Source organism: Sitophilus oryzae, unplaced genomic scaffold (assembly GCF_002938485.1).
Source record: "Sitophilus oryzae breed Bouriz unplaced genomic scaffold, Soryzae_2.0 scaffold_815_pilon_pilon, whole genome shotgun sequence".
NCBI lineage: Eukaryota > Metazoa > Arthropoda > Insecta > Coleoptera > Curculionidae > Sitophilus > Sitophilus oryzae.
In genome coordinates, this window is record NW_022147434.1 from 712,089 (window position 1) to 727,709 (window position 15,621).

Sequence of the window (15,621 nt, forward strand, 5' to 3'; positions counted from 1 at the left end):
GGATACCATGAACGCGCATCTATAACCACTAAAATAAAATAGTCGTGCGAGTAAATTCCGTCAGAGCTCGCACGTTTAAAAAAATGTACGGACCCGCGACCAATGTAACAGCGGGCTAACTCGTTGCCCCGCGCAACGTGGGGCCTGGCATTATCATGCATCAGTATAAACTGATTTCCAATGAAAAGAGCAAATGGAACGACAACTTCTTGAAGGATATTCTCAATATAACGGTGAGCATTGAGAGGTGCATTTTCAAGAAATTCAAGATTGTAAAAATATCAGTACTTTATTTAAAAATGTATAGCTTATAAAAGAATAGAGATAATAGGATAATTCAAAAAATTAAATTTTAGGAATACATCTCAGATTACAGGAAAGTGTTTTTTGTTCAAAATGCCGTCCCATTTTTACCATAGAGTCTTTTGAATTTCTTGCAAAAAACGAAGTTTTGATTTACCCCGGTATAAAACCCACCTAACCGAAATATATAAGCCGCTAAAATAATAAAAAATAATGTCAACAAATTTATCTACAAATTAATACCAATATCATAAAAATCCCTCGGTATTTTTTTACTTTATTCGATAGAAAATGACACTCTAAATAGAATGGTATACTTTTGACATTTTCGCTTAAAAAATCTTATTTTAAGTTTCAATCTAGAGTGTCATGGCTGTGTTAAAAACACTAACTTGTAATCAAGATGCCTTGGAAAAATAGATTTGATCGTCTATTGTTTTTCGTGTCTTTTCCTGCCTAGTTAAAAGATGCCTACATCGTATTTTTAACCATATCTCAATTTTTTCAAATGGAACGAGGGTGGCTCGCAATGGTATATTTAAAAAATAGCATTTTTTGCGAATAATTTGATACCACACACTTGGTATTTCGAGTCAAATTTGTCTTTTTCTAACGACTAAAGTGATAAAAATACCGAGGGTGTTATTAAAAAATCAAAAGTTGTAGTTATTTATGGTGAAACAGGATTGAATACGTCAATAAGTCCTGGTTTATATCATATACTAACCTCCAAATCAGTTTTTTTATCTGGAAAAAAATAATAAAAAAGTTATAAGGGTAAAATTCTTAAAAAATCGAAAAAACAATTCTTTTAGATTTTTTAAGAATTGGATAAAGAATTAGACAATTGAGAACCGTAGAAAGAGTACGTATGTGTAGTTGCAGCATATATAAAATTTTAATACCTATCATGTGTTGCCAGATGTTAAAAAAAAACTTAAAAACTAAGCAACTGATTATTATTAACTCTTTTGAACTATTAAGCTATCAATACATACACAGACAATTGGGAAATTAAAACAACTTTCGTTGGACGTCATCAATGATACCATGCGTCGTCTTATGGAGTTTGCGGGTGGTCGTATTATGATGTGCAACCAAATGTGCAACCAAAGTTATTTTAATTTCCCATTTAAAAATATTAAAATCGCAATCGCAGGTTACAGTCGCTGCGATTTAAGAATCGCAATCGCAGTTTCAATTGCGATTGGAGAATCGCAGTTTTGCTCATCTCTATTATTTAATGTTATCACTGTGATTTCAGATTATGATCTAAACAATCTCAAATACTATTCTTTATTAGTAAAATAATAAGGCAAACTGTGTTTTTTTAAATAAATTCAACGCATTTTACTCAAAATACAAATTTTGAAAGATCTCACGTGAGATTAGGGGTTGAGACAAATAATCACATCTCATCAGGGGGGCATGGGGGGTCTAAAAATCCTTAAAAACATCTCACGTAATTAACATACACCTCCTAATATGTAATTTTAATTATAGGTAATTCGGACAGGCAAAGATCCAATTTTTGATGAGAGTTTTGAATTTTTCATTCCCCAAGAAGAATTAGGAAAACAACACTTAGAAGTATCGGTGTGCGAAGAGAAAATGCTAAAAAATGAGACTATCGAAAAAGTACGTTTCGATAACTATTTTCTTATAATTTTTCTGAATAATATTATTTTAGGTGGTCATCGATTTGGATAAGTTGAGCCTGGTACTGCCCCACACGAGGCTGTTCAGATTGTACCACAAATCACACGAAAGCTAAAAAATTTTATATATTAAAATTAATATTTATGTATGCTTTTCTCGACAAAATGTTCTATGAACATAAGTTAACAAGGACATTTTTGACAAATATACGCTCACTCTAATATAAAATATTTTGTATTTTATGTGTTGCTTTTTGGCATAAAACTATATTTTGTATTAACTCTTTATAAAGGAATAGAATATTTGATTAAATAACAATGTTTTTTATTTGGTAAATACAACAGATGAAACGGATATCCGGTAACTATCCGGTATCCGGACTAAATTTATTATCCGGCCGGATACCCTAACTCAATATCCGGCCGGATACCGGATATTCAAAAAGTAACATAAATATCAAGGAATAATGTACTTACAGTTTAAACTGCTTTTATTTAAAGTTAAAAATAATAAAAACTTCAAAAAACTAAAGATGTTCATTATTCACTTTAATGAAAAATACAAAAATGAAAACTTCATATAGTGACATAAATAACTAATAATAAATGAAAAAAACTTAAAAAAATACATTGATTTGTATTTACTTATATACTATTATATACTTATATATATTTTTTTTTCCTTTCTTGGGTATGATTCTTTTTTATTAATTGAAAATAGAAACTTTTTTTTTTAATTATGCGACGTTCATCATGGTGGGCTTTCTCAGGCACTTTATTCTTGAAGCCGCAGCCGCCTTGCTACCACCAGTCTATATAGAAGAATGTAAGTGAATTATATTTATTATCTATATTATTATTATATTCACTTACATTCTTCTATATAGACTGGTGGTAGCAAGGCGGCTGCGGCTTCAAGAATAAAGTGCCTGAGAAAGCCCACCATGATGAGGCGAAACGTCGCATAATTAAAAAAAAAAGTTTTCATTTTCAATTTTTTCAATTAATAAAAAAAAACCTCATACCCAAGAAAGGAAAAAAATATATATGGATATAATTCTAAAGGTTTAAGAAAAAAAAAATAAACTCTATTATATACTGGTATTTACTAAATACCATAGTATCGAAAAAAAGACGGCATTAAAGACGGCTGGGGAATGTAAATCAATGATAATTTTGGCGAGGTCAATATCGAGACTAAAAATTGACATAAAACATGTCAAAAATTAACACTAATGATAGAAAGATTGAAAAGGGATAGATTTCTCGATTGTGGTATAGTGCACCAAGAATCTTATGAGATAAGACATTGCACATGTAGCTGGCGGAACTTAACAGAAAATTACTATTCAGGTAGAAAACGAATGACGTTCCAAGAGTTCATCATGAGGGTAGCCTAACAAGGATAATTTCCATTTATTTTAAAACTAAGAAACTTGAGAAACCGTCGCTGGACACCTTCGATGTTATTTATATGTGTCTGGTAACATGGTGACCATATAACAGATGCGTACTCCAGTTTAGACCTAACAAATGTAAAATATGATAGCTTAAGTGCGTCAGGGCTGGAAAATTCTTTTGCGTTTCTAATAATAAAGCCCAGGGCTCTAAAAGACCGCTGTACAATCTCCGATATGTGTGGTACAAAAGACAGACTGCAATCATGTACTCAATCATGTACTCAAAAACACAACTCGGATTTTTTCATTATATAATAAATATTTATGCAAAATTGGGTTTTGTTTTCAGCTGTAAGAAACGACACAGCATTTTTCAATATTTAAGGGGAGTTTGTTATCTGTACACCAGTCCGCGATTATTTCCAGCGATTCCTGAAGCATACGACAATCATCAAGAGAGCTCACCCGTGAATAAATCTTCATGTCATCCCCATACAATAAAATGTTGACATTCGAATGCTCAACAACACCATTCATAAAAATGTTGAATAAAAGAGGATCCAAAATTGACCCCTGGGGAACCCCAGAGGTAGAATTCACTTCAAAAGACATTTGACCACAGCATTCCACAATTAATTTCCTGTCACTCAAATACGATTTAAAAAAAATTAATAAATTGAGGGAAAACCCCAAAGTTTCTAAATGGGAAATCAAAACGCTGTGATCCAGCTTGTCAAATGCCTTTGAGAAATCGGTATACAGACTATCGGTATACAAACTACAGATGCCCGACGCACTATTGCTGGACCCTGTAGAATCAAGGTTATTACATTGTTGGTGATAAATTAAATATTAGTATTGTGAACATTTTATTCCACCCGACTCTAGTTCGACATATACTCAACGAATTGTGATCCTAAACCGACCAATCAAATGTAAAGTTTCAGGCATCCGCGTCCGCTTCTCGCAAAAAACAAAAATTTTGTTTTTTATGCCGGATTCTCACGACTGGCGTACTTGACAAACATTTGTTATTGGAATATACTTGCCATGTCGTGAGAACGGGTTCCTTGGTCACTTGTCGCGTCCCCACTCTCTGTAGGTAAATATAGCCCGAGTCAAACGATTAATCGTACACTTGCCAAGTATACTTGGCCAGCCTGGGCCAGCCTTGTTTACACTTGCCGAGGCGCATAAAACGACTGCGCAAATAATGTTTCTGTTATAGCGTATGTCCGATTTATTTCCGGTCGTAGTGTTTTTCGAGTTAATTGTGGATAATTTAAAACGTTAAAACAATAATAGATTATGTAATATCAAATTTACATTAATAACTTCAATATTCGTTTTCACAGCAATAAATGGACTGGACAAATAAAGACTACACGGGAAAAACCAGATATGTCACATTTTCATAGAAATTAAGATACAACTTATAGACAAATGTTAACGTCATTCGAAAAAAGAAAGCAATAATACGCTTAGTCCCAGAGATATTACAGCTTGGTTATTTTGCCGTACAAAAGAAAAACCACAGTAGTCTACGCGTAAATGGCAAAAACCAGAGATGTACTTACGCATGGGCGACAAGCATGCATCTTGCAATTAGTATTATATTATTAAAAACAAGGGATATTACAGAAAATAAACGTCGAAAATCAAAAACACAAACAAATTTATTCCGCTCGAAACTTGCCGAAGCTTACAATAAACAACAATAATCTCGACTGACCGAAAAACATAGATGAATCAACAAATCTCTCAAAAACATCATCTGACACGATCGATAGAAAAATATTATCCTTATGTAACAATCTTAAAGGTATACACATAGGTAATTAATTTATGTACGTATATACGGAATATTTTTTTCGTTATCAATATGGTTATAAATTTATGTATTGTAATAAAAACCTACTTAAATATAAATTTTCAACCAAAAAAATAATAGTTTATATTTAGGTTTTATACAACCTTTAATTAATTGAACATCTCTGGTTTTCTCCTGTTTTGTTTTGCATTTTGTCTATTGTTTTTTAGATTATCTATTTAGATTTTTATTTCAATATTTCAGAATATGGCGATAATTCGCAATATTAATAATTCAGAATTGGTACTAATATAAATATTTTTCTAATTATTCAACCGAAAATAACATATTTCTTTAAAAACACTAAATTGCATTTTTCTCGGCTCCAATTAAAATGGACAAAACTGGGTTTTCCTTCAAATGATGTTGTTTTGGAATTTATGGATTTATACGAAAATGAGCCCTTCATATGGATGGCCAAAGATAAAGAACCGAAAAATCGTATTGCAATGTACAGTAAAAGAACTTAAAAAGAAAAAAGAATCACTAGCAACGACAATTTCGGGACGACCAGTATCCCTCGATGCGACTATACTGTTTACTTGGCAAGGATTGTAGGGGTACTTGGCAAATACGCAAATATTGGCGTACTTGCCAAGTACACTTGCCAATGTAGTACAAAGTGGGGACTAGTGGGGATACTTGCCAAGTACGCAAATATTGGCGTACTTGTCAAGTACGCCAGTCGTGAGAATCCGCCTTTAGGAAGCATCGCGCTGAACATCTAGGTGCGTGGCGAGGTGCGACGCTCCAGTATGTTTTGACGCATAAATTTGTACATGTTTGATTCAGCATCGCCGGATGGCGAGGCGAATGGCGCGCATCGCATCGAGATGAAATGCCCCGCACTATGTTTGTACGATAGTCGCGATGCATCCTACGCCCACTTACTCGCCGCGGCCGTTTTAAAACAGTGCGCGTAGGATGCATCGCGCGGCTAGCATCCTGGCGAGCAGCGCGGCCAGCATCTTGGCGAGCATCGCATCGAGATGCCTTACTATGTTTGCGCCCTAAGAGTCGATCAAGCATACATCAAGGTGTATAGGCCGCTTTAGATCTCGACTTATTACATAATATATCTAACTCACCCAGAAGGACAAAACATTTTTAGTCACAACGCGTCCTGTATATCTGCTGCCGTGCATATTTGGTAGTACATAAAACATGGCTTCTGTTCAAAACACAATGCTTTTATAAAAGACAAAAACGTTTTTGCCCGAGACAAAAACTTTTTTGAAAACAGTTTTGCTCTTTTTGTGTGCGTCCAGCTTAAAGATTTTAATAAAACATAATAATACGTAGTAGGTATTAGTAGGTAGGCACTGTAGGCCGATTTCCAGTCAAATGATCGTAGGCACAATCGTAGGTCGAGTGGTGCGACAAGCGAAGATGACAAGCTGGTAGCGAATAAGCTGTGGAATTAATTCAATATTCTTTCAGGGTGCAGCCACACTATCCTAAAAACGGCGTATCGGCGTAACGGCGTAATGACCTTGAATAGATTTCCATTAATTCTATTGGCTGAAACATTCATCTGTCAGAAATTTTATCTGTCAAATTCATCTGTCAAAAATTTCAGCCAATAGAATTACTGGAAATCTATTCAAGGTCATTACGCCGTTACGCCGATACGCCGTTTTTAGGATAGTGTGGCTGCACCCTCAATGTTTTGCTATTCGCCAGTTGATAAATTGGTATTATGTCTAGATGTTTGTAATAACATTTGATTGTCATTAATATCAATTAATTACTCATCCATTAATATAAGATTTCGTTATTAAGTAAATATGTACCCACCTCCCACCTTACCCACCTATTTCACAGCGCCTTCGGTATTTACCGTTGGAATTTATTATCGACCTTGTTGGACCGGTGCAGATCAGAATATATCCGTTTCTGTCTTTTTCACTGCGTGAGTAGTAATTTTTCTCACTCAAGAATACGGCGTGGTTATAAACATCTGTTATGTCACGTTTATTTTGATTCGTATTACCGCGGCGCCGGATGGTATTGTATTTTGCGACTAGTTCATGGTATAAAATGCTGCATTTTGCGCTGTAGAAACTATAAAAAAAATATTTCTAAATTAACTATTGTGACAGTGTTAATATTTACATTAAAGAACACTTGGTTAGTGATTTAGTGATACACAGTTTTGTTTGGAAAAATAATATAGGTCAGTATTGTTTTGAATGTTGAATGTTCTTTAACTTGATTTTTCACAGTGTTATTCATGGGCGCTGGCCCAGGGTGCAGTTTTTGCATCCCCTTGTCGGAATAGAAAATACCAAAAATGATTAAGAAAATTATTTTTGAAGATATTATTTTAAATAAAAATTCAAGGCGTCTGTTGTACAATTTGTTTACAAGTTCATCGATAAATTTAATGTCCTTTAATCTTTACCTGCGAACTCTGACCGCGACATTATTTTTTATGTATTAACATAAACACAGAACACGACACATTTCCACTAATTTATACCGGGTGCGTCTCAAAAGTGGCTCACCCAGTATGCATTAATTTAGATGAGCAGGTACTTATTTCTTTAAAAAAAATGTTCTTGTAGGTATATACAGGATAACCCAGTGTTCCGGAAAAGCTTCAAACTATAGGTTTTCTATTTTGATATTTTCACTCATTTTTTTTTTGTAAAATATGCGGGAAACACTAGCGCGCATTTTATTTATATTTTAGGATTTTTTTTTAAATTTCGGAACTTTTTATTTATTCTATTTAAATAACCATAAATTTTCCTGGAAAATATTATGATAAAACTGTTTCTGTTACACCTTTAGCAAGGAAAAAATACTGATTTTATTTCAGTTTCATAACTATCTAGTAAACATGTTTAATTTTTGTCAATAACGAGAAAGGAAATTGCAGCTCATATACGTAATAACTTGTCTAAATGGTGTCTCACTTCTGGCCTTTTCTTCTCTCCTTCCAAATCGTCATCTGTGCACTTTTGTAGTAAACGCAACTGCCCGAGGCTACATAACTCTCTCTTTCTTTCTCTCTCTCTCAAACCTGTCCATTGCATCAAAATTTTCTGTCAAACTGACTTCATTTTGACTAGAGAGTCTCATGGAACGAACACATAACCAATATAAAAACAGACTGCAGTAAAACCATCAACATCATTAAATGGCTATCCCACTCAAAATTTAGCTGCTCCCAGTCCGCGTACTCTTTCACCTTTACATCACTTTGATAAGATCTAAACTGGTCTACGGATCCATAGTCTATTTATCTAGTCCAAAATCATATCTTGCTAAACTTGACGTAATTCAAAATAACTGTCTTTCTCATTTCTTTCTCATTTCTGGAGCATTCCGTACTAGTCCTATTACTAGTTTGCACAGTTTATTGGGTATAATGCCTCTTAAACACCATCGGCTCAATTTGCTTTTTCAATACGCCATGTCACTTAAATTCAAACTATTTATCCCAACGTATAGTTCCTTTTTTCGACCACTTCATTCTCCAAACATTATACGAGTACTAGATTCAAAATCTGATAGTCCAGGGCAAATTTTTTTCCAAATTTTGCAAACATCACAACATCACTATTCCTGAATGCATGCCACTTCGAAATGTCACCACTCCTCCCTGGAAATTAATTACTCCATCAATGAATAATACACTCATCAAATTAGACAAAAAGCACCCCTCTATCTTTAATCAAAGCGTCATTTTACGCTATTATTCAAGATCTATCTCCAGATAATGTAATGTTTGTTCCAACCGGACGAGAGAACCGTCCTAGAACGGTAATTTCCTATCAGTCAATTCATTTGTTAATCTTGACAAACGATCAAACTTTTCAAACACTAAACTAAATGGGCGACTAGAAATTACCGTACCAGGATCGGTTCTCGGTCCGGTTGGAACGAACCTATAATATACACGGATGGTTCCAAATTTTCCCAGGCTGCAGGATGCGCTGCCGAACTTTTTGCTATTAACGAATCACTAAGAATAATCTCCAATAACCTACCGCCTTCCAAATGGGTGATATGTTCAGAGTCACTAAATGCCTATGCCTGAACGAATTGTCACCAAAACATCCTCTAGCCATTAATCGCTCGACTTGTATCACTCCTCAATATCTAAAGGTTCAACTGTGGATCTAGTAGATAGTAGATTCCTAGCCTAGATGGGCATAAGAGATAACGAAGATGCTGATAAGATTGCTAAGACTGCGGTGAATGATGGAGATTTTATACCACTTGCATTTTCTATCTCTGAACTTAAATTTCTACATATGTCTACAATAAAAAGTGGTATTCAAGCAGAGTGGGAAGCAACAGGAGATTCAAATAAACTATATAAATGTAAACCTCAATTCTTCCAAGCTTCTGTAGCTCGGTTATTATCAAGAAATGAAGAAGTCATTTGGAATCGGCTCAGATTGGACCCCCCGCCTAACTGCTCTCTTTGTGGCAACCAATTAACAGTGCACCACCTCCTAATAGAATGTCCCTTCTTCATTAACTTAAGACAATAATTTGGTCTGAATCGCGATCTGGTTTCCGTACTTGATGCTAATAATCTACAGTCTTTGTTCCAATTTATTAGGGCATCTAGTTTGGGCTCATTAATATAATATTTTTTCTACAAACGTCAGTAAAAATGTAATTTTTAACGCATGCTGTCAGTGCCTGAAATGTGACATTATGTCACTGATGGTAAAAGTCATTTACTTTTAGCACTGGTGCTAAAAGTAAGTCACGTGGTTTACTTTTAACACTTAAGCGAATTAATTACACTAGCAACTATAATCTTCCTAATTAATTTGATTTTAGAATGACTTAGAATTTGCTTAGAATTTTAGAAATAGTGTATGATATGTGTGCTAAAAGTGATTTTATTTTGTTTGAAGGGATGGGACACTCCGCTTTCGGCGTCGGCGTCGCCGCGTCGTGTCCCAAGCTTCCCTTTTCGCAAAATAAAATACCACTTTTAGCACTTATATCATAAATAACTATTAATTTAACTTTAATTTGATCAATGCCGCTAAATGGCCCAACAGCTGATGCGGCTTATACAAAATCCTTCCTTATTCTTCAATAATGACATAATATATTGATTATTTCGTTTTCAAATATCCTGAGAACCAAATTACTCGTAGCGCTTTTTACCAATAGAACTTTTTTATGTAAAAAACGGCAAAAAAAAATATTTTTTCCCTCACTAGTTTAATAGCGGTACAAACGAAAAGTTATTACTCTTTAAAACAGTTCAGAATCATGTAGTTGGCGTCCTCTACATGCAGGAGTCATAGTGACATCGAAATCAAATTTCTTATATTAACAAACACCCAGACACCAATTTTCATTCAAATATCGACCTTAGTTCAGAAATTTAGAAAAAATAGAAATAAAAATGAAACTTTAATCTGTATCTCCGAAAGTAAGAATTTCATAACATTATACGATTTTTTTACTTATTTTTATCTGCAGAATAATATGCTACCGAAGTATTCCAATTACAATTAGAACCACCCTGTATTTTTAGACCAATTCATAATTTTACCAGTTTTTTTTTCAATCATATTGTATTGTAATGCTATTATCGACGTTATATTTAGAAATGGAGGGAGGGAAAATAGATGCGGCGCCGGAAAATGAACCGGCGCTGACGCCGACGCCAAGTGACTCCGAGGATGTTGACGATGAGGACAAGAGCCAGTCAGAGACGTCGCTTAAAGCTGGCGAAACAACGGATTTAGCGGATGAAGCTAAAGCTAGAGATAACGCGCGAAACGGTACTGTGAAAAAAGAAAACATGAAAATGAAAATTGCAGTAATTTTGTTCAAAAGGGTAAGTTATTATGTTTCTACTTATTAATATGTTTCTTGTTCTCTTTAAATTAAATAATTTAAAGAAACAGAAAGATACGCTATTGTATACAGTAATACAGTATGTCCCCGGATTGTCTTTACAAGAGGAAAAAAAAATTATTAAGCTTCATTCAGAATCTTCATTCTTCTCGCAATTAGTGGAATAAATTAGTGGTTTCAATTACACTTTATGCTTTTTAATTTACGATCATTCATAATGTCTAAAAAACACAATTAAAATTAATAGAATATCCTAGCAACAGCTTGCGGTAATCAGTTGTATCCATAGAGAAAGCCTAATATTTTATCTTATATAACAGTAAACTTTTGGTTTCTAACAACACTTTTTCTTGACAAAAATCAAACACACTTTCTCTTGACAAAAATCAAAGGCCAAAATGACATTCCTTGCTAATTTTGAAGTATAATTAGTGGAAAAGTTAAAAGTTTGTTAAATTTTTCCACTTTTTTTGAAAATCCCTACCACTAATTTTAACGTTCTGAATGCTTACATTCAAATTAGAGAAACAAACTTCTACGCTAGTTGAAACCACTAATTTATTCCACTAATTGGCAAAGTTCTGAATGAAGCTTAACACTTTATACTTTTTAGTTTACGATCATTCACAATGTTGAGAATGTCTAAAAACACAATTAAAATTAATAAAATATCCTAGAAACAGCTTGCGGTAGTCAGTTGTATCCTTAGATGTTGTATCCATAGAGAAAGCGTAATATTTAGCTTATAAAACAATAAACTTTTGATTTCTAACCACAATTTTTCTTAACGGTTGATAGCCAAAGGCCAAAATGACATTCCTCGCAACTTTTGAAGTATAATTAGTGGAAAAGTTAAAAGTTTGTTAACTTTTTCCACTAATTGAAGATTACTACCATTAATTTTGACGTTGTGAATGCTTACATTGATATTAGAGGAACAAACTTCCACGCTAATTGAAACCATTGATCTCGCCATTGATTTATTCCACTAATTTTGAGGTTCTGAATGAAGCTTTAACATTTTGAGAAAACAGTGGCGGCTCGTGATTCGTAGAATACATTAAAATACGCAACCAACCGTCCAATCAGATGTAAAAGGTACGTACCCTATCGTTGGGTATTGTGCAATCACATGATGTTTTTGTCGTATGACGGTTAAATCTTTGGTTAGAGTTTTTGTTGTTGTTTTACCTTTTTTACCGAAGAGTTTTTACCTGTTTTTACATCATATTTTTCTATTTACATCAGATTTATATTTTGTAATTGCCTATCAGACAATACGTATTTAGAAAAATAATAAGAATTAGAATCGTGTTTTTTTTTTAATTCTGGATATTAATTGGAACCCTAGTAACATTACTGCTTTTGATATAAAAAGTGCATTTTTGATTATTTACTTGGGTTAGGATATGTATGTACTTATAAAGCTTACTAACTGTTTTGCATTTTCAGTTTTTGATCAGACTTTTGATTTTATTTGTGAAATGCCCACAAAAAAGCTTCCAATGATTCAACCTCAGTGTGTTTGTTGCATAATGGGTCATTCCTGCTGAATTTTTAGATCATTTGAAGACTACACAGGAAAAACCAGATATGTTACATTTTCATAGAAATTGATAGCGACACAACTTTATAGGCAAGGGTTAGCATTATTCGAGGCACCATCAAAGAAAGCAATAATAATACGCTTAGTCTAGGAGATATTACAGCTTAGTTATTTTGCCCTACAGGAGAAAAATCAGAGTAGTCCACTCGTAATTGCATTTTCTCGGCTCCAGTTAAAATAAAACAAAGCTGGTTTTTCCTGTGGTCTTCATTTGCAATAACATAAATAAATGTTTATACATATGTATGTGATGACTAAATTGGTGTTAAGGAAATAAAAGTTTTTCGATATTAATATATACCTATATATATTTATTTTGAAATAAATTACACTTTTAACAGTTTAATGGACTTTTTAAAGCCAGTTGTAATATTTATAATTTAAAAACTTGAAATCATGTGAATGTAATCACGCATTAAACCACAGAGTAGATTTTAGTGTTAACTTTATATAACTTGTAAGTAAAATAATAAATAAAACAAATATAAAATAACCAACAATTCTAATGTATATATTAAAATACAGTACAATAATAGACCCTCACTTAACATAGAATAATATTCTACCCAACTCAGTACTACGTCCAACATGAGTTTCAAATATATTGGGCTCTAATCGTTCCTGAAAATAGTATTTTTTACATTGTTATACCATATTCTAAACTATTTAATATTTAAGTCACTTAAAAAGTTAATTTGTATTGAATAATTGTCTACCATTAAAGCAAATTTGGACTAGTATTCTTGATGGGCATATTCTGTGTATGGAAAAAGGTACCCCCAGATTTTGCGTTCAACCAATTTATTCTCTAAACCTGAAACATCTACGTTTAAAAAATAGACAGGTCACTAATTATAATAAAATTTACCCTTAGAATTACTTCTATTACAAGCAATTTCCATTGGTATACTTTTCCATGACAAGTAATCAACTTCCTAACATTTTTTAATTGATGTAATACTTCCTCATGATGCGAAAAGAAAATCTTTTCGTTAGCACACAAAGAACAAACGATATGTTGGCTTACTTTCAGATTAGTTACTTTTCCATAGATATCCTCATGTCAATTCAAAGACGATGAACATGAAAATGATCATCACATGAAACATCACAAACTAAAAACCTAATAAACAAGTTTATATCGAATATAGAAATAAATTTAGTGTTCTTACCTATTATCGTCCAAATCCACGTTAATAGATAATTAATGTTTGGATTTTTATCTTTTATTTTTAAATATATTTTTCGAACTGCTGGTTTTAGTAATTATTAAATTAAATGAACTAAAAAGTCAAAAATAATAAATAATAAACAATCCTCAATTCTCTTGTCAATTTTCTCCAGGTACCGAACATCATCGATACCGCACGATCTACGACGATTACTTCTTTGATCTGATTGGACGGTTCAAGGACGGTTGGTTGCGTATTTTAATGTATCCTGTGATTCGTGTGACTGGGTAGGCAACAAAATTTTAGTTGCGTCTATTGCCCCCCCTCCTAAATTTACATAATACCCTAATCCAGTTCGTAAATATATGTTATATCTGGGTTAAAAACATAGCTCAAGAAAATTTAGGGCAAAACTAAAGCAGAAGTGACAGCATTCAACGTAATGATATAATGATTGACATAATGTACAAGTATATGTTTGTTTATCTATTCCTATGGAGTTACTATGGAGTACATCATGGGAGTACATCATCATAGAATTTAATTTGATTTATTTACACAAACTTAAAAAAATGGTAGTATTGGGAAAAAGAATAATTATGTTTTATATATTAAATTGATGAGTCGGTCTCTTGATAAAGAAAAGTTATTTAATATTATATCAGTAAAATCATCAGATTGTTGAAGAGCTGTGAAAAGATCTTTTTAGATTGAAAGTAAGGCAAGTGGAGATAAAAGTTTAGTTTTCATGGAATCTCTACTATAAATTTTAATGCATTTCAAACATGAAAATTCTCTCTTAACCCAAGTACTTGTAAATAGTGTAGTGATAATCAAAACCAACAATTTGAAAGCCTCTGGAAATATATTTCCAGGATTATTCTCCTTAAATTAGTTTATAATCGAAATTGTCATATCTATTATTAATACCTGCAATTTATTCATTAATTTATGTTGGTCAATAACATTTTATGTTTGTTAAATCAATATTAAATGCGTTAGAAATGTTTTATAGGATTATTTAAATTTCGGAGATTTATTAGGATAAATAAAAATAATTGAGACATACGAGTGCCTATCTGCAAACCTTATTTCTAATGTATAACAATGTTATCTAATATTTCATAAAATAGGTAACATTTATTAACATATCGAATTAATTAGCGCACTGAGACTTTTCTGTAATATCTATTGTATCATCTTCATGCACCGAATAACGCGCTCTTTTATTTCGGATTCTTTTATTTCTGTGGCGTGTTCTGAAAAACAACCGGTTATATCATTTTGAATAACGTTTCCAATTTGTTTTAAATGTTTTTTGAATTTTCATATAAAAGTTTTAAATCCTATGTATAATGAATCATATGAAATATCCCCTTAACAAAATATGATATATCCCCTTATAAAATATCGGTAATATCCCCTTAACTTCTAAGCCTACCGAGCCTCCACGACTTCATGCGAAGGCGACCGAAAATTTCGCCTAAGCCACGCCTTAATACGATACAACTCCGACTTACGTCGCGTCGCTACCGATGAGTTAGATAGAGACAGAAGACTGCCTTACGTCGTGCATCGACTCTGATAGTAGGCGATGTAGAAATCGCCGAACTATGGCGTTTGTTCCAACGGTCAAAATTATTTTATTAGTTTTCTAACGCAGCGGACCCCAGCGGTACCGAATATTTTAATATACAAGACCACAAATATTAAGATAACATTGATTATTATAACACACTTCCGTGAATTAACAGTATTTTTATGTATT

At 33.0% G+C, this 15,621-nt stretch overlaps 2 protein-coding genes across 2 annotated transcripts in view; both read left to right on the forward strand.

Moving 5' to 3' along the window:
- The window catches only part of LOC115889466 (extended synaptotagmin-3-like), a 41,950-nt gene extending 39,676 nt beyond the window's left edge, over positions 1-2,274 (forward strand). Inside the window, exons 20-21 of the mRNA XM_030909451.1 lie at positions 1,807-1,941; positions 1,994-2,274. Of these exons, the coding sequence (XP_030765311.1) occupies positions 1,807-1,941; positions 1,994-2,077 (219 nt within the window). The 3' untranslated portion in view covers positions 2,078-2,274. The remainder of the gene's footprint in view (positions 1-1,806; positions 1,942-1,993) is intronic.
- A 4,927-nt stretch (positions 2,275-7,201) lies between these two features.
- LOC115889465 (extended synaptotagmin-3-like) overlaps positions 7,202-15,621 on the forward strand; it is a 28,868-nt gene continuing 20,448 nt past the window's right edge. Inside the window, exons 1-2 of the mRNA XM_030909450.1 lie at positions 7,202-7,407; positions 10,823-11,055. Coding sequence (XP_030765310.1) covers positions 10,825-11,055 — 231 coding nt within the window. The 5' untranslated portion in view covers positions 7,202-7,407; positions 10,823-10,824. The remainder of the gene's footprint in view (positions 7,408-10,822; positions 11,056-15,621) is intronic.